This window comes from Tursiops truncatus, chromosome 3, assembly GCF_011762595.2.
Source record: "Tursiops truncatus isolate mTurTru1 chromosome 3, mTurTru1.mat.Y, whole genome shotgun sequence".
NCBI classification, from domain to species: Eukaryota; Metazoa; Chordata; class Mammalia; order Artiodactyla; family Delphinidae; genus Tursiops; species Tursiops truncatus.
Window position 1 is genome coordinate 30,311,473 of NC_047036.1, and position 25,106 is coordinate 30,336,578.

Genomic DNA, 25,106 nt, shown 5'->3' on the forward strand with positions numbered 1-25,106 from the left:
TAGCAATACTCATATCAGATAAAATAGACTTTAAAATAAAGACTGGTACAAGAGACAAGGAAGAACAGTACATAATGGTCAAGGGATCAATCCAGGAAGAAGATATACAATTATAAATATATGTGCACCCAACACAGGAGCACCTCAATACATAAGGCAAATGCTAACAGCTATAAATGAGGGAATTGACAGTAACAGTAATAGTGGGGCACTTTAACACCTCACTTACACCAATGGACAGATCATCCAGATAGGAAATTAATAAGGAAACACAAGCTTTAAACGCCACAATAGACCAGACAGATTTAAGTGATACTTATAGGACATTCCATCCAAAAACAGCAGATTACACTTTCGTTTTTTTTATTTTTTATAAATTTATTTATTTATTTATTTTTAATTTTTGGCTGTGTTGGGTCTTCGTTGCTGCACGCAGCCTTTGTCTAGTTTCAGAGAGCGGGGGCTGCTCCTCGTTGAGGTGCACAGACTTCTCACTGCAGTGGCTTCTCTTTGTTGCAGAGCACAGCCTCTAGGCACACGGGCTTCAGTAGGCGTGAAACATGGGCTTCAGCAGTTGAGGCTCGCGGGCTCAGTAGTTGTAGTGCACAGGCTTAGTTGCTGTGCGGCATGTGGGATCTTCCTGGACCAGGGATCGAACCATGTCCCCTGCATTGGCAGGCGGATTCTTAACCACTGTGCCACCAGGGAAGTCCCTACACTTTCTTCTCAAGTGCACATGGAACATTCTACAGGATCAACCACATCTTGGGTCACAAATCAAGCCTTGGTAAATTTAAGAAAACTGAAATCATATCAAGCATCTTTTCCAACCACAACGCTATGAGATTAGAAATAAATTACAGGGGAAAAACATAAAAAAAACAACACATGGAGGCTAAACAACACATTACTAAATAACCCAGAGATCAGTGAAGCAATCAAAGAGGAAATCAAAAAATACCTAGAGACAAATGACAACGAAAACACGACCATCCAAAACATATGGGATGCAGCAAAAGCAAAGTTCTAAGAAGGAATTTTATAGCAGTACAATCCTATCTCAAGAAATAAGAAAAATCTCAAGTAAACAATCTAACCTTACACCTAAAGGAACTAGAAAAAGAAGAACAAACAAAACCCAAAGTTAGTGGAAGGAAAGAAATCATAAAGATCAGGAGCAGAAATAAAAGAAATAGAAACAAAGAAAACAATAGCAAAGATCAATAAAACTAAAAGCTGGTTCTTTGAGAAGATAAACAAAATTGATAAACCTTTAGCCAGACTCACCAAGGAAAAGAGGGAAAGGACTCAAATCAATAAAATTAGAAATGAAAAAGGAGAAGTTACAACAGACACACAGAAATACAAAGCATTCTAAGAGACTAGTACAAGCAACTCTATGCCAATAAAATGGACAACCTGGAAGAAATGGACAAATTCTTATAAAGGTATAATCTTACAAGACTGAACCAGGAAGAAATAGAAAATATGAACAGACCAATCACAAGTAATGAAATTGAAACTGTGATTAAAAATCTTCCAACAAAAAAAGTCCAGGACCAGATGGCTTCACAGGTGAATTCTATCAAACATTTAGGCAAGAGCTAACACCCATCTTTCTCAAACTCTTCCAAAAAATTGCAGAGGAAGGAACATTCCCAAACTCGTTCTATGGAGCTACCATCACCCTGATACCAAACCAGACAAACATAACACAAAAAAAGAAAATTACTGACCAATATCATTGCAGAATATAGATACACAAATCCTCAACAAAGTACTAGCAAACAGAATTCAACGGCACATCAAAAGGATCATACACCATAATCAGGTGGGATTTATCCCAGGGATGGAAGGATTCTTCAAATCAATCAATGTGATACACCATATTAACAAATTAAAGAATAAAAAGCATATGATCATCTCAATAGATGCAGAAAAACTTTTGACAAAATGCAACACCCTTTTATGGTTAAAAACTCTCCAGAAAGTGGACATAGAAGGAACCTACCTCAACATAATAAAGGCCATATGACAAACCCACAGCAAATATCATCCTCAATGGTGAAAAACAAAGCATTTCCTCTAAGATCAGGAAGAAGACAAGGATGTCCACTCTCATCACTCTTATTCAACAGTTTTGGAAGTCCTAGCCATGGCAATCAGAGAAGAAAAAGAAATAAAGGGAATAAAAAATTGGAAAAGAAGAAGTAAAACTGTCACTGTTTACAGATGACATGATACTATACATAGATTATCCTAAAGATGCCACCAGAAAACTACTAGAGCTAATCAATGAATTTGGTAAAGTTGCAGGATACAAAATTAATGCACAGAAATCTCTGGCATTCCTATACACTAAAAATGAAAGATCAGAAAGAGAAATCAAGGAAACAACCCCATTCACCACTGCAACAAAAAGAATAAAATACCTAGGAATAAACCTACCTAAGGAGGTCAAAGACCTGTACTCAGAAAACTATAAGACACTGATGAAAGAAATCAAAGATGACACAAACAGGGCTTCCCTGGTGGCACAGTGGTTGAGGGTCCGCCTGCCGATGCAGGGGACACGGGTTCGTGCCCCAGTCCGGGAGGATCCCACGTGCCGCGAAGCGGCTGGGCCTGTGAGCCATGGCCGCTGAACCTGCGCGTCCGGAGCCTGTGCTCTGCAACGGGAGAGGCCACAACAGTGAGTGGCCCGCGTACAAAAAAAAAAAAAAAAAAAAAAAAAAAAAGATGACACAAACAGATGCAGAGATATACCATGTTCTTGGATTGGAAGAATTGATGTTGTGAAAATGACTATACTACCTAAAGCAATCTACAGATTCAATGCAATCCCTATCAAATTACCACTGGCATTTTTTACAGAACTAGAACAAAAAATCTTAAAATTTGTATGGAGACACAAAAGACCCCAAATAGCCAAAGCAATCTTGAGGGAAGAAAACGGAGCTGGAAGAATGAGACTCCTTGACTTCAGACTCTACTACAAAACTACAGTAATCAAGACAGTATGGTACTGGCACAAAAACAGAAATATAGATCAATGGAACAGGATAGAAAGCCCAGAGATAAACCCACGCACCTATGGTCAACTAATCTATGACAAAGGAGGCAAGGGTATATATACAGTGGAGAAAAAACTGTCTCTTCAATAAGTGGTGCTGGGTAAACTGGGCAGCTACATGTAAAAGAATGAAATTAGAACACTCTCTAACACCATACACAAAAATAAACTCAAAATGGATTAAAGACCTAAATATAAGACCGGACACAATAAAGCTCTCAGAGGAAAACACAGGAAGAACACTCTTTGACATACATCACAGCAAGATCTTTTTTGACCCACATCCTAGAGTAATGGAAATAAAAACAAAAATAAACAAATGGGACCTAATGAAACTTAAAAGCTTTTGTATAGCAAAGGAAACTACAAACAAGACAAAAAGACAAACCTCAGAATGGGAGAAAACATTTGCAAACAAATCAGCGGACAAAGGATTAATCTCCAAAATATATAGACGGCTCATGCAGCTCAATATTAAAAAAGCAAACAACCCAATCAAAAATTGGCAAAAAAAAAAAAAAAATTGGCAGAAGACCTAAATAGACATTTCTCCAAAGAAGACATACAGATGGCCAAGAAGCACACGAAAAGCTGCTCAGCATCACTAATTATTAGAGAAATGCAAATCAAAACTACAGTGAGGTATCACCTCACACCAGTTAGAATGGGCATCATCAGAAAATCTACAAACAACAAGTGCTGGAGAGGGTGTGGAGAAAAGAGAACCCTCTTGCACAGTTGGTGGGAATGTAAATTGATACAGCCACTATGGAGAAGAGTATGGAGGTTCCTTAAAAAACTAAATATAGAATTAACATATGACCCAGCAATCCCACTACTGGGCACATACCCAGAGAAAACTATAATTCAAAAAGACACATGCACCCCCAATGTTCATTGCCGCGCTATTTACAATAGCCAGGATCATGGAAGCAACCTAAATGCCCATCGTCAGATGAATAGATAAAGAAGATGTGGTACATATATACAATGGAATGTTACTCAGCCATAAAAAGAAACGAAATTCGGTCATTTGTAGAGACGTGGATGGACCAAGAGACTGTCATACAGAGGGAAGTAAGTCAGAAAGAGAAAAACAAATATCGTATATTAACACATATATGTGGAACTTTGAAAAATGGTACAGATGAACTGGTTTTCAAGGCAGAAATAGAGACACAGATGTAGAGAACAAACGTATGGACACTAAGGGGAGAAAGCAGGGGTGGGGTGGGCTGATGAATTGGGAGATTGGGATTGACATATATACACTAATATGTATAAAATAGATAACTAATAAAAAAGAAACAAAAACAAAACAAAACAAAAAAAGCAACAGTAACCTCTAGGACAAGAGAGTCCAGGGAGGAGAGGCCACAGGAAAAAAAAAAAAATGGAACTCTGGAGAAGTTCCAAGTTAAAAGCTGGATGAACTCAGAGAGCTGGGCCTTCCTTGCCTCTCTCTCTTATGGAAAGTCTCGTGGAAGCTTCACAGGAGTGATGTTCTTGGCATCGCCACTCACGCTTCACAGCTACAATTCACCTTTGGGCATAGGCATCAAGGTAAGTGCAGTAGCCACACATTATAGCCCCCTTCCTCCTTCCTGAATATCAGTATTTGCTGAAAAGAAACATTCATCCCAGCTCTCGCGCACAGGCAGCTTAGCGCATCGGCCCATCGACAGCGCTTCTCCGCACGAGGCCTGGAGGAGCTGGCCCCACCTAACACACTTCATGTTCCAAAGCCAGTATTACAGCACACTCTACCCCTACTGGGTGACCTGAAGAAACACCCAAGATGGTTGTATATGTGGGGTATACGATGGGAAGTAAACTCAGCTCCCAACAAGCAGGCCTGTGGCTCCTTGAAGAGGGGAAGAAGAGGTAACAGAGTGCTAAGGTTTGGGCCACCTGGTCTTTCATCTCTCTACCAACCTCGTGCTAAGGATACCTCCAAGAAATAAGCACCCCCCGGCCCCCAAATAACAGCAGTACACATTTTGGCATTTACTATGGGCTATGCACCGCTACCTACATTCAGTCCGCTGAATTACCAGAGAGCCCCAGGACCTGGTCATTGGTCTTTTTACACATCTACATCCTCCCTCGCTGACCTCATCTAGTTCCATGGCTGGAAATACCTACATGCTGACAACTCTCAAACCTGTATCTCTAGCTTCACAGGGCAAACGGCCTTCTTGACACCTTGCCTTGGATGTGCAATAAACATCCCAATATTAACATGTCCAAAATCAAACTGTTAACTTCTGCCCTATTCCGGGGAAATGCTCTATATTCCAAATCGAATGACTTCCCCCCATTTTTATTATTATAACCCTAGTCCAAGGAATATCTCTGTGCTTGTCTGCTGCCTTCTGTTCTTTTTCTCCCACATGTTCTAAAATGTAAATTATATTATCTCCCTGCTAATTCCCTCCAATGGAGTCCCACTGGATGCAGAGTAAAATCCAATCCAGGCAATCTATCAAGGTTGCCTCTGTAGCAGGGCTTTGAACTTGCTCTTCTCGCCACCTGGAACTGTTCTTCCTTATTGTTACATGACAACCCCGTTTTCAACATTCAGCATCTTCACTCCAATGACACCTCCTAAAAGAGACCTTCAAGGTCTCCCATATCTTATTTTTGTGCTACCGTCTGCGTTGTTCCTGACTGACAGTGCCTGGTAAGTAGCAGGAGCTCAACAGACTGCTGCAGAATAAATACTCTTCATGAAAGTCCTGTGGGGAAACAGTTACTATCCCCATTTTGCAAATGAGGAAGGTGAGGCTTAGGGCGTTATGTAATGGCCCAGATGAGAGAGATGATCTATGCCCAGAACCTGAGCTAGTATGTTAACTTCCTGTTCTTTTGGGGGAGGGAAGAATAGTACTTAGAGGGCTCTTTTGGATAATCTTCACATCTGTAAGTGAGAAACGGGTCTATTTATCTGGATCCCCAAGGCAGCAGCTTTCCAATAGCTTGCTTCCCGGATTACAGGGAGAAGGGTGGCAGTACAAGAGGGCTTAGGGATTCTTCTGATTAGCCCCAAGGGTCTGAAACAGAAGTAAGGTTAACATCATCCTGTAGCACCTGTGGTCACCACTTCAGAATCCAATGTGAGGACTGTGCTCTAGTTGAAAAAGGGCTGACTTTTTTTCCTGCTATTTAAAGACACCACTGAGTATTTTGGGGTGTGATTGAAAGTTTCATATTAAAATAATTATTTCAGTAAATATTACTAAGGAACAATTTTTGAAAAACTGTGAAAGAAAAAATATCTATGAATGCACAATTGGAATGCACATGTGAACACACTGTGTTTAAAAAAAAAAAACAGCTGGTAAAACAGAAAAGGTTGAGACTGAGGATAAAAAGAAGAGAAACCAACAGGTAGTTAAGCAGTATTGTGACTACAAGGGTAGGCTGTCCCTCCAGAGTAGATGGAAACAATGGAGGCGGGGTGCTGAAGTTGTTCTTTCAAGTCTTCCAGGTATGGTAAGAGATTAGCAAAGATTGTGACCATTAACTAATCCCACCCCTATCTCCGCTGTAATTAATTTGGTATCTAACCTTTGCTACTCTTGTTTTGTCAAATGAACATAATTACTGCTATCTAGAAAGAATGATAGATCATCACCAAGTCGGCTGATACTAAGGTTAATAAGCCTACATTTTAGGGTAAACTTTTACCTGTGGGGTATCTACAAACCTCGAGAGGCTATCACTGGCTTTCTCTCACCTTGCTTTACACAGGGATGGCTTTGTAATTTCCTTTGCTTCAGATCAAAGTGCACTTCTCTAGATTTATTTGGGATATCCAATTTTGAGATAAAAAAACAATATGAAAAAAATTCTGTGAAACGGAACATGTGCAAAGCTTCTCCAGGGGGGGTGTTCCTACCCCAACATGGCCAGGGAAAGCTTTCTAAGGTCAAAAGTAAGTGATATATCAAGAAGAAACCCCACAGTGGAAACTAGTGGGCAAGTGCACCAGCTTCCCCTAAAGTAGCATCTTTCTCTGTAGGAGAGTGAATGCCGCCTCTGTTTCTTCATTGCCAAATAACTCTATAGAGTCTTGCCTGAGGAGTCTGAAACTGAACAGTAACCCTGAGTCCATTAGCTCCATCTCCCCTAGAAGAAAACCCTGCTCCTCCTCTTGCCCAACCTGGGCCAATTATTAGGCCACAGTCTAGACAAACACCCAAGCTAGAAACCTGGAATCATACTCTCAGGGGCTGGACACTGGACAGTGAAGGAAATACTTCTCTTTGCCTTTCTACGGGCAAGGCCTCATGCTAGGTCATAACTCACTTCAAGAACACAAAACCCTGAGTCTCTGGAGGCTTCATAATACAATACAAAGGTACATATAATTTCAGCTATTTTTAGGGGTAACATTGTATTTTGGGGCATTTTATCTGTTAAAATAAACATTGCTCCATATTTGCTTAGAAAAGAATAAAAAGCTATGGGGTATTCTAAATTAGAAAACATCGTAACAAAAGATTAAAATGAGAAACTTTGAAAGAAAAAAACTAGCCTGGGATTATAAAATTAAAAGCACAGGAAATGATGCTTCTTGGACTCAAATTAATCCCAGTAACTGGAGGCTTGGGTTTTAATGCAGACAGTGGGGGAAAGTATGGAAAGGACCAAGTAGAATTTCTAGAAGGTATAGCCATCGACACTAAAACTTGATAAATATGTTAAATAGCAGAGTAGACACAGCTGAAGAGAGATGTGATGTAAACTGAAAGAAGAATCTGCAAAGAAAGGAGACAGCAGTGGAGAGAGGCATAATAACAGGAACAGATTAATTCACATCTCTCATCATTTTTATGGTATATATGAATTAGTGTTTTCATCATTATTCCCATCAAATTTAGTTCTTTAATTCCACAGATACCTCACTGGATTAAATGAGATCATGCACATAAGATGTTAATACAATGCTTGGCATCAAGTAAGTTCTCTATAACTGCCAGCTGTTCTTTCTATTGTTCTAAGGGGATTTGAGCAGGCCACTTGGCTTCTCTATACCTCAGCTTCCTCAGCTGTAAGATGGGGATAAGAGTTGCCCTGACTATCTACCAGGGTTGTTACAGACAGCTAATAGGAGGATGAATGTGAAACTGTTTTTTAAATTGTGGAGAGTAACAGCAGTTGAGGGGTGGGCTCGGGGAGATGTCAGGGACTGAGATAATGATGTATAATTTCCCTCTCTCTCCATCAGAGCAGAGCTAATTGGGCCAAACTTATGGGTCTGTGTGCTCCATGGCTATGTGATCACAGCACCTTCCTGAGTACTTGTTTTTATGTTCAGCACTGTGCTTATTAAACCCATTACCACCACCTAGCCACACTCTTCATACTGAAATCCGTATTTGACGTTTCTAAGAGTGATTTATGATTTAAAAATTTTTAGTATTAAGCTCAAGAACTTTCTAACCTTTATCCCATACCTTTTTGGACGGTAACTGGAGACTGCACAGCCTTTCTTACTGCCACTTTGGCTCCACCAGCTTTCCTCTGTATGGTAAAAGTAGCAGTTCCTATAAAGACAGGCAAACTTCTTTAGCCTTCCATATGCACCTTTCATGTTGTAAGTTCTTTGAGGACCGAAATCTTCTGCTTAGTAGGGGCCCAATAAATGGTGGTTGATTTGAACCAAGAAAGCAAAACAAAAGTGCAGATGAAGGAAGGGAAAGTCTACTTTGAGACTTGGTATCCTTATAGCACAACCACGGACCTTTCTCATATGGCAAATGTGCCCTGGCAACTGGAAAAGCCAGGTGTATAAGCCTATTTCCAGTAAATACCTAGACAAAATGCAAAGAGAATGATCAACTAAGGTTTCTTAAATTCCAGGATTAGTAGCAACTATTTACTGTTTGTTATGCAAAATGTTTTATGTTATGATCCACAACAGCTCTATGTGGTAGGATTTAAGAAACATCTGAGAGCACAAAGTGAGCAGCAGAGCTGGGCTATGAACCTAGGCCCGGATGATTTCAAAGGCTAGACCTATTATTTATGCTTATAATGCTTCTCAGATACTTATCATATAGTCCTTATATATTGTTTTTGACAGAATTAAACACAAAACAAGCAAAAAAAAAAAAAAGAAAGAAAGAAAACTCTTAAATTTAACAGTTTGCGCACGGGGCTGAAGAAGTTAGCCAAAAACTGTATACTGCTTTATAGAAGACAGATAGTTGGGACTTCCCTCGTGGCACGGTGGTTAAGAATCCGCCTGCCAATGCAGGGGACATGGGTTCGAGCCCTGGTCCAGGAAGATCCCACATGCCACGGAGCAACTAAGCCCGTGCGCCACAACTACTGAGTCTGTGCTCTAGAGCCCGAGAGCCACAACTACTGAAGTCCGCGCGCCTAGAGCCTGCACTCTGCACCAAGAGAAGCCACTGCAATGAGAAGCCGGCGCACCACAACGAAGAGTAGCCCCTGTTCGCCGCAACTAGAGAAAGCCCGTGCGCAGTGATGAAGACCCAACCAGCCAAAAATAAATAAATAATTTAATTTAATAAATAAATAAAAGACAGCAACATATAGTCAAACTCAAAGAATTTTCAGGAAAACTTCTTTTCCAGAAGAACTGCAGGGAATTTTTAAATCTTGATGGATCCTCACTTCCCACCTGTGCAACAATTAAACTTGCCCCAGCGGGCTCATGTTGTCTGTGTCACGGACTGGAAGAGCCCGGTTTCTCCCACTGCCGCTGAATGTTGTCAGGGGAATGGCTGGGTTCTGGATGTGGCAGAGGCAGTCAGGGAGGTCAGTGTGTTCACAGTCCCTCAAGTTGACTCTCCTACCTTTGCCTTGGAGGTCCAGGAAGCTGAGTGACAGGTCAGCTCAGATAATAGTTAGGCATATGGTGTTCTATGACACAGTATAAATACTACAATACCTGCCCATTAATATTCTTGAACAATAATTAGTTTATATATAGCTATTTTTAAGCAAAAAAGCTAAATAGCCTTTTTTTCCCATTTATCCAGTTATTCAATTATTTCATTTGTTCAATGTGAAGGGGTAACACAGATGTAGAAAGTGTTGCTACCCTCAAATCATTTAGTCTATCCCGGGACATAACCAAGTTTATAAGTAACTACAACATAAGACCTGTTGCAGTAGTGCCTCAAGAAGGGCAGAAACACATGACTGAGGGTTCAGAGGACAAAAAAAATAACTATATTAGTTACCAATGCTACTATTTGTCTCTAATATTCACAACTACCATGCAAGTTAAGTACCAGCCAGTTAAAAAATGAAAATATGGATGTTAAAATTCATTACACTGGGTTGGAAGAGCTAAAGAATTAAAATTAGGGATGTCTTCCAAGACACGGAGGGGAGGCATTTAAGGTATAAGGGAAATTTTCAAGGCAGGAATGGGAGCACACAGCACGTGTCTGGAAAACAAGCCTGCACGTGCTATGGGTCATCCGGATTATATGCGGAAAGGAGGCTAAGGAGGCAGAAGGGGAGGACACCTTAAAGGCCAGGGAGAGGGTTTGGACTTATCTGTGTGGGGACCTCTGAGTCACTGAGGACTTCTGAGTCTCTGGGCAGCAGGAGCATCTCATCAAGCATAGCTCAGCAAGGCAGGTAAGGGGACCAAAGAGGGCCAAGGCCTCAGCCCAGCCAAGTGCAAGGTAACAACACAGGCCTGACATTGGACAGGTCCAAGAAAAAGACATATTTCCACATAATCCAAGACTTTAAGAAACCGTGATTCAAGTTTAAAATCTTTTCCAGTTTTGGATATTTCTTTTCTTTAATTTTGGTAAATGTATCAGGTATAAAATAAAACTTAAAAAATTTTTTTAAATGGTTACTATTTTGAAATTCTAGTTTAAAAAAGAACAGTGTTTTCTTATTGTAATTCATCAATCAAAAGCAAGAGTTAACCAAACTATAAAGTTCTATCAAAAAGACTGCAATATATGGATACTTCCATTTTCTCAGTTAACGTGCATACTGAAGTTCAGGTTCTAGGTGTGGAGGCTCTAGACCCAGACTGGGTTCAAATCTAGACTCTACCACTTCCTAGATATCTGATCTTAGGCAGTTATGTCAACTTCCTCTGCCTTGGCTTTCTCTTGTTTAAAATGGGAACATAATAGTACCTTTCTCACAGAGTTGTAATTCAAGTGCTTAAATGGAACCTGGCACATTAGTTATTATTATACATTCTTAGCTGTACCTATGTATACTACATGTTAACTATGATTATACATTTTAAAACAAATAAGTATGTTTTACTTTAGTAATCAAAACCCACATATGGCAAAATGAACTAAAGGCAGGCTAGTAATAAATAACAAATACTATATCTTCAAATGTGGAAAAGAATATTCAAAAAGGGTAAAAACGATACTATTTCAACCTGCTCCTGTTCTATTCCTACTCTATTATATATATCCATCCTGAAATCTATCAGAACTTGATTTATAAAAATGCCTACATCTTTAGCCACACAAAAGAAACAGATTCCCAAATAAGTCATATCACACAGAACTGACTGTTCAAATTCTATTACAAAAAGGCCATTAGTTTAAAAAGATTCCTAGGGTCTTCTCAGTTCAAAGCAATAGAACAAAATCCCAGTACCGCTAACTCTTTATCAATCCCTTGCATTCTGTTGAAATGGGAACTGCTTTTCACTAAGATTTACAACTTTTACTAATGAAAACACAACTTTGGAGACAAGAAAAAATAGGTCCAAATTACACAAGATAAAAAAAAAGTTTTCAGTCTTACCACATGGCCAGGGTGAGCCTTGAGTTTGCCCCAAAAGTCTCCCCTTTTGGGTATAACTTGGTTTGATGGATATATATCTGACTTTTCCAGGTCTATGTATTGGAAAATTGTGATCATGTCGATTCTCTCTAAAGTAGAAATTACACAGTTATTATATTCCTACAATCTTCTATCAGTGATAAACTACAATATTTCAAAAGATATAAATTCCAGCTCAGATTAATACATTCATTTTGTACCTCAGTGATGCATTCAGTGTATAATTCTCCTCATATCTCAAACTTCACTCATTTTTTTCCAAAGAACTTGTTTTTATCTCTCTATCCATTTCAAATGCTCTATACATTTGGCAGTTATTTATGTATTAAATACCATGCAGTATTCTAGGAAATATTCAAGGGGAGTCTCTGCTCTTTTGATTACACCCCAAATTACACACACACAAGTAATTTGATTACGTCTAGCTTTGTGTCGGGTAGCATTTCCTCTAGGCTCTTAAGTTACGTGATTATGTTTACAATCCTAATCAATTATTTTGCCAAAGGTGGTAATTTTTAACAACACTATACTGTCAATTCATTTCCTCCTTATGGGTCATTAACAAATATAATTTTGTGTTTGTTTGCCATATATAAGAAACTTTACACTTGGGTACTTTTCTTTAGTATCTATGTTTAATTAATTCTTGCCTAATGAACTAATATCCAAACCTAATGCAGGTCATTAATTTAAGAAGAAACATGTAACAGTATCTACAATTGAATCAGCAATAACTGGGTGGGAAGAAGAGGGAGAAGTGGTAAGCTGGTGATGACTATCTGTTTCTACAAGAAACAGAGCCAAGCAGAGAAACAGGGGAGCAGTTAGGAGGCAAATTACAGAAGGAATTATTAACAAAAACTACAGAAAAGAAGAAAACAGGATTGAATGGACATAAAAATTGTATTAGGCATACAGAAGTGCTTTGTTATATCTTAATTAGACATTTAATGACATTTTTGTCTTTTTCCTTGGTGATTAAAACTAATGAAGACCTCATAATTACGGCACCATTTTCCCCTTCACTTTATTATCATAACTCAGAACAAGTCCACTGAACTTGAGTCACAAGAGCGCTTCACACTTATCACGCTTGACATTATCTTGCCAAATGATGTGCCAAACCTTGTCTTACCCTCTTGGAGAAAGGGAGCGTTGCCTTCTGGGAATTTGAGCAGGTCTGGGTTTGTTAGGCAATGGTTTCTGTGCAGTTGCTGGAAGCTGTACTGATTCAGATAACAGTTCATTCATCAGACTGTATGCTTGTGAGATTCGACGACTATAGTGGTCAGAGAGTAGCAATCTTTAGAGAAAGAATTAAACAACATTTAGTAAAAGAGTCACTTTCAGTTCATATTTCTAGAGGGAACATAGTGTTCAAAGACCACCTAGCATTTATTTTCTTCCATGCATTTCAATTCAAATTTCAGATTTCTGAAAACCATTAGGAGGTATTATTAAAGGCATCTGTAGTTATGGCCTTTGGGGTATTTTCAAAATGCACATACATATCTGGATTGGGAGAGGGAGGGGAATAGCAGAAATAAGGTATAAAAATTGAATGGAATAAATAATATTTGAAAGCAAATTCCGAAAAAGGCTATTGGAGTCTAATTATTTTCCTTGCAGTTAGCTCCCATAATTTTCTGTTTATCAACAAAAAAGGGACTACTATGCAAACCAGAATCCCTAAGGCATTGTCTACGGCCTTGAGGAAGCAAGAGAGAGAATGATCAGGGTGCAACCACCAAAATCACCTGTCTTTTTCGTGCTTCATCTTTTGTCTCAGCCTGATTTCCCTTGAAGTCATGTAAAACTGCACAAGAAATAACCAGTTAGTTCATTACTGTTCAATTCAAATAATTAAACCATTATGACCCTTGGAAAACATGAAAATTCCACTAACATATTTTAATAGGAAGTTAAAACATAATTTTGTTATTTAGTAAACAGTACAAAACACTGTCATATTTGATGAAGCTTCCTACCCCAGCACAAAATATGAAAATGTTAAATTAAAGCATCATGTAATTAAAATAAAATCCAATTTAATAAATGGAATGCAAAGTCTATTTTAGTAAACTAATGTATTTTCTCAAAAGGAGAAATCCTTATCAGCTGCATTTAAAATGGAAAATAGGAACATTTTAACGATGGAGACACCCATACTTTGTACTCTGTCTTATGATTAATCTCACCAAGAGCTTGGTTGATTAAAGCAGAAATGAGTCAGACATTTAAAACCATCACTTTAATGTTTTAAAATGTTTACCAGAAACCTACTATAGTGGGTTCATCGTGACTTGTAAACTCTTCAAAACTTATGCACCATGGGGTAAACTGGCCAACATCAGCTATATATGTCTTATTCCAGAACATTAAGAGTTACTGTTGAATTACTAATGAGGGTAAGTCCTTTCACATACAATTGTGTATATAAAAACGTACACACAGAAGTGGATTCACTTTCTCAAGGTCCTATACAGTAGTCAATAATAAATTTAAGGTCTTATTGATTTCTGATAAAAATGAAAACGAAAATTTTGATTACATTAACCCCTCACTAGTCCCATACCTTTACCCAAACAGAAGCTAAAAATAAACAATTATCTGCGATACTGAAGGAGATGTCACAAAGTCTATGAACAAAACAGTCCCAGTGCCCTCAGAGTTCATTTATTCTAAATTTGGATACAATTCTAACCATCTGGGGAATCTGCTTGGCTGACAGGGAGGGTGATATGCAAACTCATCCTCCGTGGGGTAGAAGAGCACAGATATACACACACACGGTAAGATTCTGGTCTTCAAGTAGCCCTGAAGGTCATTACCATGTCCCCAGAGCTATCAACAAAATGTCATCTAACATCTGCATGCTCTCTTCAGACACAGGTAAGTAAATTACACTCTTTAAATAATAGTTCACCTACTTTTGCACCATTTGGTGCTGAAATGTGACAACCTTATCTGGAAAATTCACTTACAGAATATGTTCCCCCCATGATGCTGAAAAAAGATGAAGTGCTATTATATTTTATTTCAGATGACAAAGTGAAAGATAAACTATAATCCAAGTGTAATCTAAATGTGAGTTTCACAGTTAGGTAATCATCAAAGGAACACTGCTTTGTTTCACCTTCTGAAGAAAAACACTTTTGACCTGGCCATGGTGATGTCCATAGTCAGGGCTCAGGAAACGAATGTTGACAGTTTAACGGACAGTTGAAGCACACACACAGAAGTGCCACTGTTCTGTTGGTTCATAACTGGACCATACTTTAATAGATTTTTTTGTAGATAACTTATGGAGAGAAAATTGATTTTTAAAATAGCTTTACTACACACACAGTTGTTCAACTGTCACTGACTTTCACTGAAAATTAAGGGAGTGACTCCAACTGGTCACCCAACCCCTCGACCTCTTCATTTGGTTAAAATGCTAGAGCCACGGGACTTCCCTGGCTGTCCAGTGGTTAAGACTCTGTGCTCTCAATGCAGGGAGCCTGGGTTCAATCCCTGCTCAGGGAACACTATCCCACACACAGCAACTAAGTGCCTGCACGCCACAACTAAGACCTGGCGCAGCCAAATAAATAAATTAATTAATTAATTAAAAATAAAATAAAATGCTAGAGCCATAATTATCCTCAGGGAGAAAAAATAATCTAAGATAGTTCAATAGAACATGGTTTGTAGAATTCCCTGCTACATTTTGTTAAGGTAATTTCTTAACTTTTCCAGACTTAAGTAAAATGCTGACTTTTCTATCAAACAAAAAAATGCATCCAAATTATGTTAATCCTTTTCTTGAATACTTGCCAGGAAAACAACTACACGTATTCTGTGATAATTCCATTACCCTTGATACTGCAGACTTACTGGGTTGCTCCTGGGGCAGAAAGGACGATGTTCTTGCCCTCTCTTTTCTGCTAGCTGATTTAAGTACTCTGCCATTCTTTCTTTTCGTTTTCTTTTCATCCAGACTTGAATCTCTTTTCTCTCCTTCTCAGTTCTTTGTGGACGTCTACCAGAGGAATGCTGAATCCTAAGAAATTTAACCACCAGGGCATAACTTGATGTTAAATTTGTTATGGAGATAAAAAGTATCACAACTACTGTTTCTTTGGACAGATTCTGCCGCATCTTGAAGAGTCAACTTGCTACAACCTGTCCCATGAAATCCACTGACAATGATCTCAGGTCACTGACAGCCTCTTCAGTCTTCATCTTACTGCACTTCTCTATAAATTTGGTACAACTGGCTTCTCCTTCCTGCTTTAAACTCTCTCTTACCTGGGTCTTTCTCTAACTCTCAAAACACGATGCAGCCTCTTAAACTGGTGCCTTTCTTCTCTGCTCACCATGAGATATTAATGTCTTTAAAGGTTCTGGTTTGGATTTCTTCACTTATAACCTATTTCTGGACTATCGCAATCACTTCCAAAACTTATACTACAGAGGTGACTTCTAAACTGATGCTTCTCTGGATGTGGCCTCACGTTCGTGCCCAGGCCGCACCTCCCAAGGGCCAACCCGAGCTAACAACCGAGCGTGGCAGGGATGTTGTGGCTGGCCCCGATCTACAGAGACAGGACTCCTCTGATGGGCGATTTTGGCAGGATGTCTCACCACTGACCCAGCTGAAACACGCTTAGAGCTACACTATACTCTGGGATTGCTTACCCAACCCTCTCTCCTTCACTGGCAGGGGTCAGAACTGCATTGGGGTCTGATGCCTCGCCCCACTTCTGATGTTTCCCTTCACAGGCATTTCTCTCAGTAAATCTTTTGTACATCTAATCCCGTCTTGGCTTCTACACAAAGAGTACTGAGAGTGGCCCAAAAAAACAGGTGTTGTAGACGGGGATTTGGGGCAGACTCATCACCAAGTATGCGAAGAAGACACCATCCTAACTGGAAGATGGGTCACGCATACAGACGATGTGGCTGATACTGAAAACCTGATTTCCTTCTGAGAGAGTGGACTCTTTGTACATGCCAGGCAGAGGGTACCCTACCCAACCAGCCCCCAATGAATCAATAAGCCAAAAGGCATATGTATCCCAAAGAAGCATTACTAGAAGAGGCAGCCTTTATTCTATCAGGAATGAGTTCTGGGCCCAGGAAAGGCTACAAGAAAAAAACATTTTACCTAATGTTCCAAGGAAAAGCTATTTAAAATGTATTCTAAGGGTCCATATTCAGGGTAAAGTACTGTGAAATAAATCATTAATGCTTCTAAGAAGAAATAGGATTAAATCTATGCTGTACTCAGGGTGATGAGACCTTGGGAAAACTCAAAGGATACAGATGTGCTGTATTAGTTAAATAAACCAATCTATATATTGGAGGAGGGGGAGGAATGACATACACACCACAAAATGTATTTACAAAGAAAAAATCTATTTTAAGCTTTGAATTCGTTTCTTAAAAAATCAGAAAATTAGAAATCAATTAGAATTCAAATACAGGAAAAACAAACTATAAAAAACAAAAATACATGGAGGCTAAACACTGCACTGCTAAATAACCAAGAGATCACTGAAGAAATCAAAAAAATTTAAAAATACCTAGAAACAAATGACAACGAAAACACAATGATCCAAAACCTATGGATGCAGCAAAAGCAGTTCTAAGAGGGAAGTTTATAGCAATTCAAGCTCACCTCAAGAAACAAGAAAAACCTCAAATAAACAATCTAACCTTACACCTAAAGCAACTAGAAAAAGAAGAACAAAGAAAACCCAAAGTTAGTAGAAGGAAAGAAATCATAAATATCAGAGCAGAAATAAATGAAATAGAAAAAATAAAACAATAGCAAAGATCAATAAAACTAAAATTTGGTTCTTAGAGAAGATAAACAAAATTTATAAACCTTTAGCCAGACTCATCAAGAAAAAAAGGGAGAGAACTCAAATCAATAAAACTAGAAAACAAAAAAGGAGAGATTACAACTGACACTGAAGGAATGCAAAGGATCATAAGGGACTACTACAAGCAACTGTATGCCAACAGAATGGACAACCTGGAAGAAATGGACAAATTCTTGGACAGGTATAACTTTCCAAGATTGAACCAGGAAGAATTAGAAAATATAAACAGACCAATCACAGGTAATGAAATTGAAACTGTAATTAAAAATCTTCCAACAAACAAAAGTCCAGGAAGAGATGGCTTCACAGGAGAATTCTATCAAACATTTAGAAAGGAGTTTTAACACCTATCCTTCTCAAACTCTTCCAAAAAACTGCAGAGGAAGGAACACTCCCAAACTTGTTCTACAGGGCCACCATCACCCTGATACCAAAACCAGACAAAGATATCACAAAAAAAGAAAATTAGAGACCAATATCAATGATGAACATAGACGCAAAAAATCCTCAACAAAATACTAGCAAACAGAATCCAGCAACAGATTGAAAAGATCATACACCATGAGAAGTGGAATTTATCTCAGGGATGCAAGGACTCTGCAATATATGCAAAAAAATCAATGTGACACACCATATTAACAAATTAAAGAATAAAAACCATATGATCATCTCAATAGATGCAGGAAAAGCTTTTGACAAAATTCAACACCATTTATGATAAAAACTTTCCAGAAAGTGGCATTGGGGGAACCTAACTCAACATAATACAGGCCATATACAATAAACCCACAGCAAACATCATTCACAATGGTGAAAAACTGAAAGCATTTCCTCTAAGATCAGGAAGAAGACAAGGATGTCTACTCTCGCCACTCTTATTCAACATACTATTGGAAGTCCTAGCCACAGCAATCAGAGAAGAAAAAGAAATAAAAGGAATACAACTGGAAAAGAAGTAAAACTGTCACTGTTTGCAGATGACATGATACTATACATAGAAAATCCTAAAGACGCTAACAGAAAACTACTGGAACTAATCAATGAATTTGGTAATGTTGCAGGACACAACATTAATGCACAGAAACCTCTGGCATTCCTATACACTAACAATGAAAGATCAGAAAGAGAAATTAAGGAAACAATCCCATTTACCATCGCAACAAAAAGAATAAAATACCTAGGAATAAACCTACCTAAGGAGGCAAAAGACCTGTACTCAGAAAACTATAAAACACTGATGAAAGAAATCAAAGATGACATTAACAGATGGAGAAATATACCATGCTCCTGAATTGGAAGAATCAATGTTGTGAAAATGACTATACTGCCCAAAGCAATCTATAGGTTCAATGCAATCCCTATCAAATTACCAATGCCATTTTTCACAGAGCTAGAACGAGAAATTTTACAATTTGTATGGAAACACAAAAGACCCCAAATAGCCAAAGCAATCTTGAGAACGAAAAACGGAGCTGGAGGAATCAGGCTCCCGACTTCAGACTACACTACAAAGCTACAGTAATCAAGACAATATGGTACTGGCACAAAAACAGAAATACAGATCAATGGAACAGGACAGAAAGCCCAGAGATAAACCCATGCACATATGGTCACCTTATCTTTGACAAAGGAGGCAAGAATACACATGGAGAAAAGACAGCCTTTTCAATAAGTGGTGCAGGGAAAACTGGACGGCTACATGTAAAAGAATGAAATTTGAACACTCCTTAAAACCATACACAAAAATAAACTCAAAACGGATTAAAGACCTAAATGTAAGGCCGGACACTATAAAACTCTTAGAGGAAAACATAGGCAGAACACTCTAGGACATAAATCACAGCAAGATCCTTATTGACCCACCTCCTAGAGTAATGAAAATAAAAACAAAAATAAACAAATGGGACCTAATGACGCTTAAAATCTATTGTACAGCAAAGGAAACCATAAACAAGACGAAAAGACAACCCTCAGAATGGGAGAAAATATTTGCAAACGAATCAACGGACAAAGGATTAATCTCCAAAATATAGAGCAGCTCATGTAGTTCAATATTAAAAAAAAAAAAACCCAATCCAAAGATGGGCGGAGAACCTAAACAGACATTTCTCCAAAGAAAATGTACAGATGGCAAACAAATACATGAAAAGGTGCTCTCAACATCACTAATCATTAGAGAAATGCAAAGCAAAACCACAGTGAGGGGCTTCCCTGGTGGCGCAGTGGTTGAGAGTCCACCTGCCGATGCAGCGGACACGGGTTTGTGCCCTGGTCTGGGAAGATCCCACATGCCGTGGAGCGGCTGGGCCCGTGAGCCATGGCCACTGAACCTGCGCATCTGGAGCCTGTGCTCCGCAACGGGAGAGGCCACAGCAGTGCGAGGCCCGCGTATCGCAACAAAACAAAACAAAACAAAACAACCACAGTGAGGTATCACCTCACACCGGTCAGAATAGCTATCATCAAAAAATCTAAAACAATAAATGCTGAAGAGGGTGTGGAGAAAAGGGAACCCTCCTGCACTGTTAGTGGGAATGTAAATTCATACAGCCACCATTGAGAACAGTATGGAGGTTCCTTAAAAAACTAAAAATAGAGCTACCCTATGACACAGCAGTCCCACTACTGGGCATATACCCTGAGAGAACCATAATTCAAAAAGAGTCATGGACCACAAAGTTCACTGCAGCTCTATTTACAATAGCCAGGACATGGAAGCAACCTAAGTGTCCATCAAAAGATAAATGGATAAAGAAGATGTGGCACATATATACAATGGAATATTACTCAGCCATAAAAAGGAATGAAACTGAGTTATCTGTAGTGAGGTAGATGGACCTAGAATCTGTCATACAGAGTGAAGTAAGTCAGAAAAAAAAAAAAACGAATACCGTATGCTAACACATATATATGGAATCTAAGAAAGCGGTACTGATGAACCAAGTGGCAGGGCCTGAATAAAGATGCAGACGTAGAGAATGGACTTGAGGACACAGTCTGGGAAGGAGAAGCTGGGATGAAGTGAGAGAGTAGCACTGACATATATACACTACCAAATGTAAAACAGATAGCTAGTGGGAAGCTGCTGCATAGCACAGGGAGATCAGCTCGGTGCTTTGTGACCACCTAGAGGGGTGGGATAGGGAGGCTGGGAGGGAAGCTCAAGAGGGAGGGGATATGGGGATATATGTATACATATAGGTGATTCACTTTGCTATAAAGCAGAAACTAACACAACATTGTAAAGCAATTATACGCCAATAAAGAGGTAAAAATAAAGTCACATAAAATATGGTCAATTTTAAATATTCTTAACTATAAATATTTTAAGCAGGTTAAAAATGAATTATTCAATGATTACCTGGAGATGCTCCTCGCCTGTTGTTCTGTTAAGCCAAGCTCTTCACTGGAAACTCCATCTTTTGCTATAAGGTCATTGATAATGTCTGCAATATCAGTCAGTTCACTCATCTGGAGCGGATCTACTGAAACACTTCATTCCCAAATGCAGTATGAGAGATATAAATCAGTATCTACAACTTAATTACATTAAGCAAAAATGAACATGTAAAACTATGCTCTCCAAGAGTATAAATGAACACAAAAAATGATAAACATATAACTAATTTCCTTCTATTGCTTTAATTCCAGTAATCCTCGGTGGAAAAGCCTAATCATCAATAATTGATAACTTCATATGCACTCTCAAAGGAGTAAACGTAAGGCCTAGGGGACAACTGGGACAACTAGGACAACAACCTGTCCTGCCTATTGAAATTTAATACATACGTAGTAAAAGAAAATGTAGCAAATGTAAGCTACTGTATTCTAATTACCTATGCTGAACAGTAAGGGATACAATATAACAATCCTCAGTTTCTTAAAACAGGAGGCCCCACCCCGGGGCTGTGGACCACTACTCCGCTACTGGTCTGTGGCCTGTCAGGAACAGGGCCACACAGCAGGAGGTGAGCACGGTGGGTGAGCGAGAACTTCATCTGCCGCTTCCCACTGCTCGCATTACTACCCGAACAATACTCATCCCCCAGCCCTGACGTCTGTGGAAAAACTGTCTTCCAAGAAACCAGTCCCTGGTGCCAAAAAGGTTGGGGACTGCTATCTTAAAACACCCCATTCCCAATGGGAATTACATTCCTTTAATCCACAAAAAATATGTAGTGTAGAAGTTTATATACATATGAACAACAAAATTTCCACAACACATAATTTATACCTAACTCTAAGTAAAACTGTGAATTAATTCTTAAGATATTTACCTCTCAAATAATTCATCACTGTTATTCACACCTTAAAAAAAAAACATTACTATTAATAAAAATTTCAGGTCAGTTACTTTTTCTATTTTCGATTATTAACCTGATCTAGAAATTATATATACAGAAACTGAAATATTTTTAAACCTCCATTTGGTAGTGAATATTGTCCACATTTTAAGATTATTACTTTCTATCCAGAGTACTCTGAATAATACATTTTAGGAGGTACAATCTTTCTTTGCTTCATACACAGTTTAGAATACTGGAGTGAGATTTACTAAAAAAACAAAAAACAAAAACTTCTGATGATCTAAAAGGAATACTTTTGGGAAAATATCTAATTTAACTCCAAGAGCCTTTACTTGGAAGAATATGCCCCAAAGAATAATTTTTAAACCTTGTCCAATATTAACAACACGTCTTTAAAGCAAAACACTTGGTCTACTCAATTTTCTGTATGTTTAACCCTCAAAGAGAATTGAGTTAATACAGGGAAAAGTGTCCTGACATCTCTTGTCAAAAACACTTCCTTGTTAAGATTTTCTTATCCTAAGATAAATCCACCCTGCCTCTAAGACTTAGAACATCCACATTTTTTTTTTTGGTTTAAGGCCCATGTTCATCATGTCCTTTATTATATCATCCATGCTCACATGTTTTTAATATTAAAACAATTTTGCTTTCTTAAGCACATGTTGTTTTGTTTGTTAATCCTCAAATCAAGAATTTTACATTATCTTTGCTCTCAGAGTCTGGTCATTTGCGAGTTCTTCGATAATGGTGTACATATAGGCTAATGAGATATAAAAGATCTGACTAAGAAATGAAACATTCCTTTCATCAAAAGGCAGAGAAGTGTTATATTCAAATAACTACTTTTAAAAGTAGTTACATAGGAAGATTCTATCCTTACTTCATTTTCAAAGCATTTTTGGAACTTTTTCTTTGGGACAGGCTTCACAATTTACTAGACACAATGGATCAGCTTCATTCCTTGATAGTGACGATTCCTTTTTTTAAAAAATTCCAAACAGTGACACTCAGCCTGATCATTTAATTCACTTATCAGAAACACCTCTGAGTAACTTATGGCTGTTAACAAAAATTAAATCCATTCTCAGTGACTAAATTATTTGGCACTGACAAGAACACTCAGAAGAATTTGCTAAGAAGTTAAAGTCAATTTCAAAAGAGTAAATTTGAGCTATTTGTGAGCACTAGAAGTAAAGGAATGACTGTACATCTTTCCAAGAAGTCAACCATGGAGAAGAAAACACCCATTAGGGCATCTAAATTCTGCACTTCTAAAAAAATACTAATTAGGTTTCTTTTTTAATTTATAATTAAACATTGAATACTAGAGAAAAAACATTTTTATTTATCCACCTTGACATGTGTTATGACATTTATTGACACTTCTCCTTGTTTTTTCTTCTTGCCTTAGAGTTTAAGAAGCTATTACAATCCTGAATGAATCATCGCCTTAACCTGGTACTCTCAATTTCTCTTTTCCTAGTACTTCCTTTTCTTCTGCCTTTAAACATAAGAGTTTATATTTATCCCCGACTCGAAATGATCTTTGACTTCATTTCATTTATCTCATTTCTATCTTCATTTTTCTCATTTCCTTTTACTGTCAGAATTCTTAAGTTGCCTATACTTAACAGCTTCTTGAGCCTGTCTTCGTCCCCAACCTTCTACCCTTGATATTACACTGAAAGTCCTCAAGTCCTTAAAAAAAACTCAGTCTTCATTCTTGACTTTCTGGCGGCTTGTGAAACTGTTAGTCACTCACTTTTTCTTGAAAACCCCTTTACCAGAGTCTGCTCATCCATTTCCCTCACTGGAGGTGGGGGCTCCCCTTGCTCTCTAATGGGTGGCATTTCACAGGTTGGTCCTCAGCTTTTCTCCTTTTTCCATCTTTCTTGCAGAAAACTGATACACTCTCTAAGTCTTAACTATACAATTAGGCAAAAGGCTTTTACATCTGTTTTTTAAGCCTAAAGCTCTCAGCAAGCTCTACTTCCTTATCAAAAACTAAATCCTAAATATGACATGGCCCTGCATCACCTTAAATGCTACATGTGGTCCGAAAATGCTCTAGAGTTTGATGTTAAGACCTGGTGATATCCTTGCTCTTAGTTTGACAATGCTAACCAGCCATTCACGTTCTCCTTCCTTTCCAACCACTTAGTCAGTGCGTATCATCAGCTGCCTATTCAGAATGTCTCTTGTTGCTTCTCCTTTCCCACAGCACTGCCCAGGCCCTCATCACTGCACAGGTCAGGTTAATCTTAACAGCTCACTAACTGACCTAGGCCTCCACCCTGGTCCTCTTCCTAACCTCTTCCTAACCTCCACTGCTCAGAATTTACCAATGATTCCCAAGTACAAAATGGAGTTTAGACTTCTCAGATACAGCTAGAACCCACTAAAGCCTCTTTAACCTCATTTCTCAATTCTCTCCCCACCCATAAGAGGGAAGAGGAAAGATACTGGTAACCAAGAACCTATAGGAATCAAACAGATTCTCAGCTAATTGCTCTCTATATAGTACCTAATCTTCTCAACAACTCTATGAAGTAAAAATGATTATACCCATGTGATGATGACTGAAATACAAAGAGAATCTAGAAAGAACTTAGAGAAAAAAATTACAAAGTTTAAACCAGCTTCTTAATAGCTTTTGTTTAAATAACAGCAATGTCATTTAAAAATAGCATTTCTTAACTGATTATATTAAGTTAATAATGGTAATAAAACATACTGTAAACATTCAGTAGAATCATCATTATTGACCATAAATATCTGAGGACAAAAAAAATATTTAAAGCCACTGTTAGTGGTACAACTGTGATATTTAGTATGCCCTGCTATTTACCCACTGCGCCACCAGGGAAGTCCCTAGTATGCCCTGCTATTTATATGACACAAAGTATTTGTCAGGACCAAGGGACAGCATTTTGAATTGCCAGCTCCAAATGAAATGGAATGAACTGTGGCACTGAACTTGTCTAAGGCTCAATATCCTCAACTGTAAAATGGGGATAATAATGGTAGCTA

General features: G+C 38.4%; 1 protein-coding gene across 15 annotated transcripts in view; it reads right to left on the reverse strand.

The window, feature by feature from the left end:
• The window catches only part of CPLANE1 (ciliogenesis and planar polarity effector complex subunit 1), a 130,346-nt gene that overhangs the window by 10,671 nt on the left and 94,569 nt on the right, over positions 1–25,106 (reverse strand). For 12 of the 15 annotated variants that reach the window (XM_073802062.1, XM_033852804.2, XM_033852803.2 and 9 more), the window contains 7 exons: positions 22,044–22,074; positions 21,128–21,259; positions 15,773–15,938; positions 13,651–13,709; positions 13,029–13,196; positions 11,855–11,982; positions 8,536–8,625 (listed from right to left, as the gene is read on the reverse strand). In XM_073802062.1, the coding sequence (XP_073658163.1) occupies positions 8,536–8,625; positions 11,855–11,982; positions 13,029–13,196; positions 13,651–13,709; positions 15,773–15,938; positions 21,128–21,259; positions 22,044–22,074 (774 nt within the window). Of the gene's footprint in view, positions 1–8,535; positions 8,626–11,854; positions 11,983–13,028; positions 13,197–13,650; positions 13,710–15,772; positions 15,939–21,127; positions 21,306–22,043; positions 22,075–25,106 lie in introns of those variants that run through there. The other 3 variants (XM_033852802.2, XM_033852799.2, XM_033852806.2) reach the window with 2 other exon arrangements.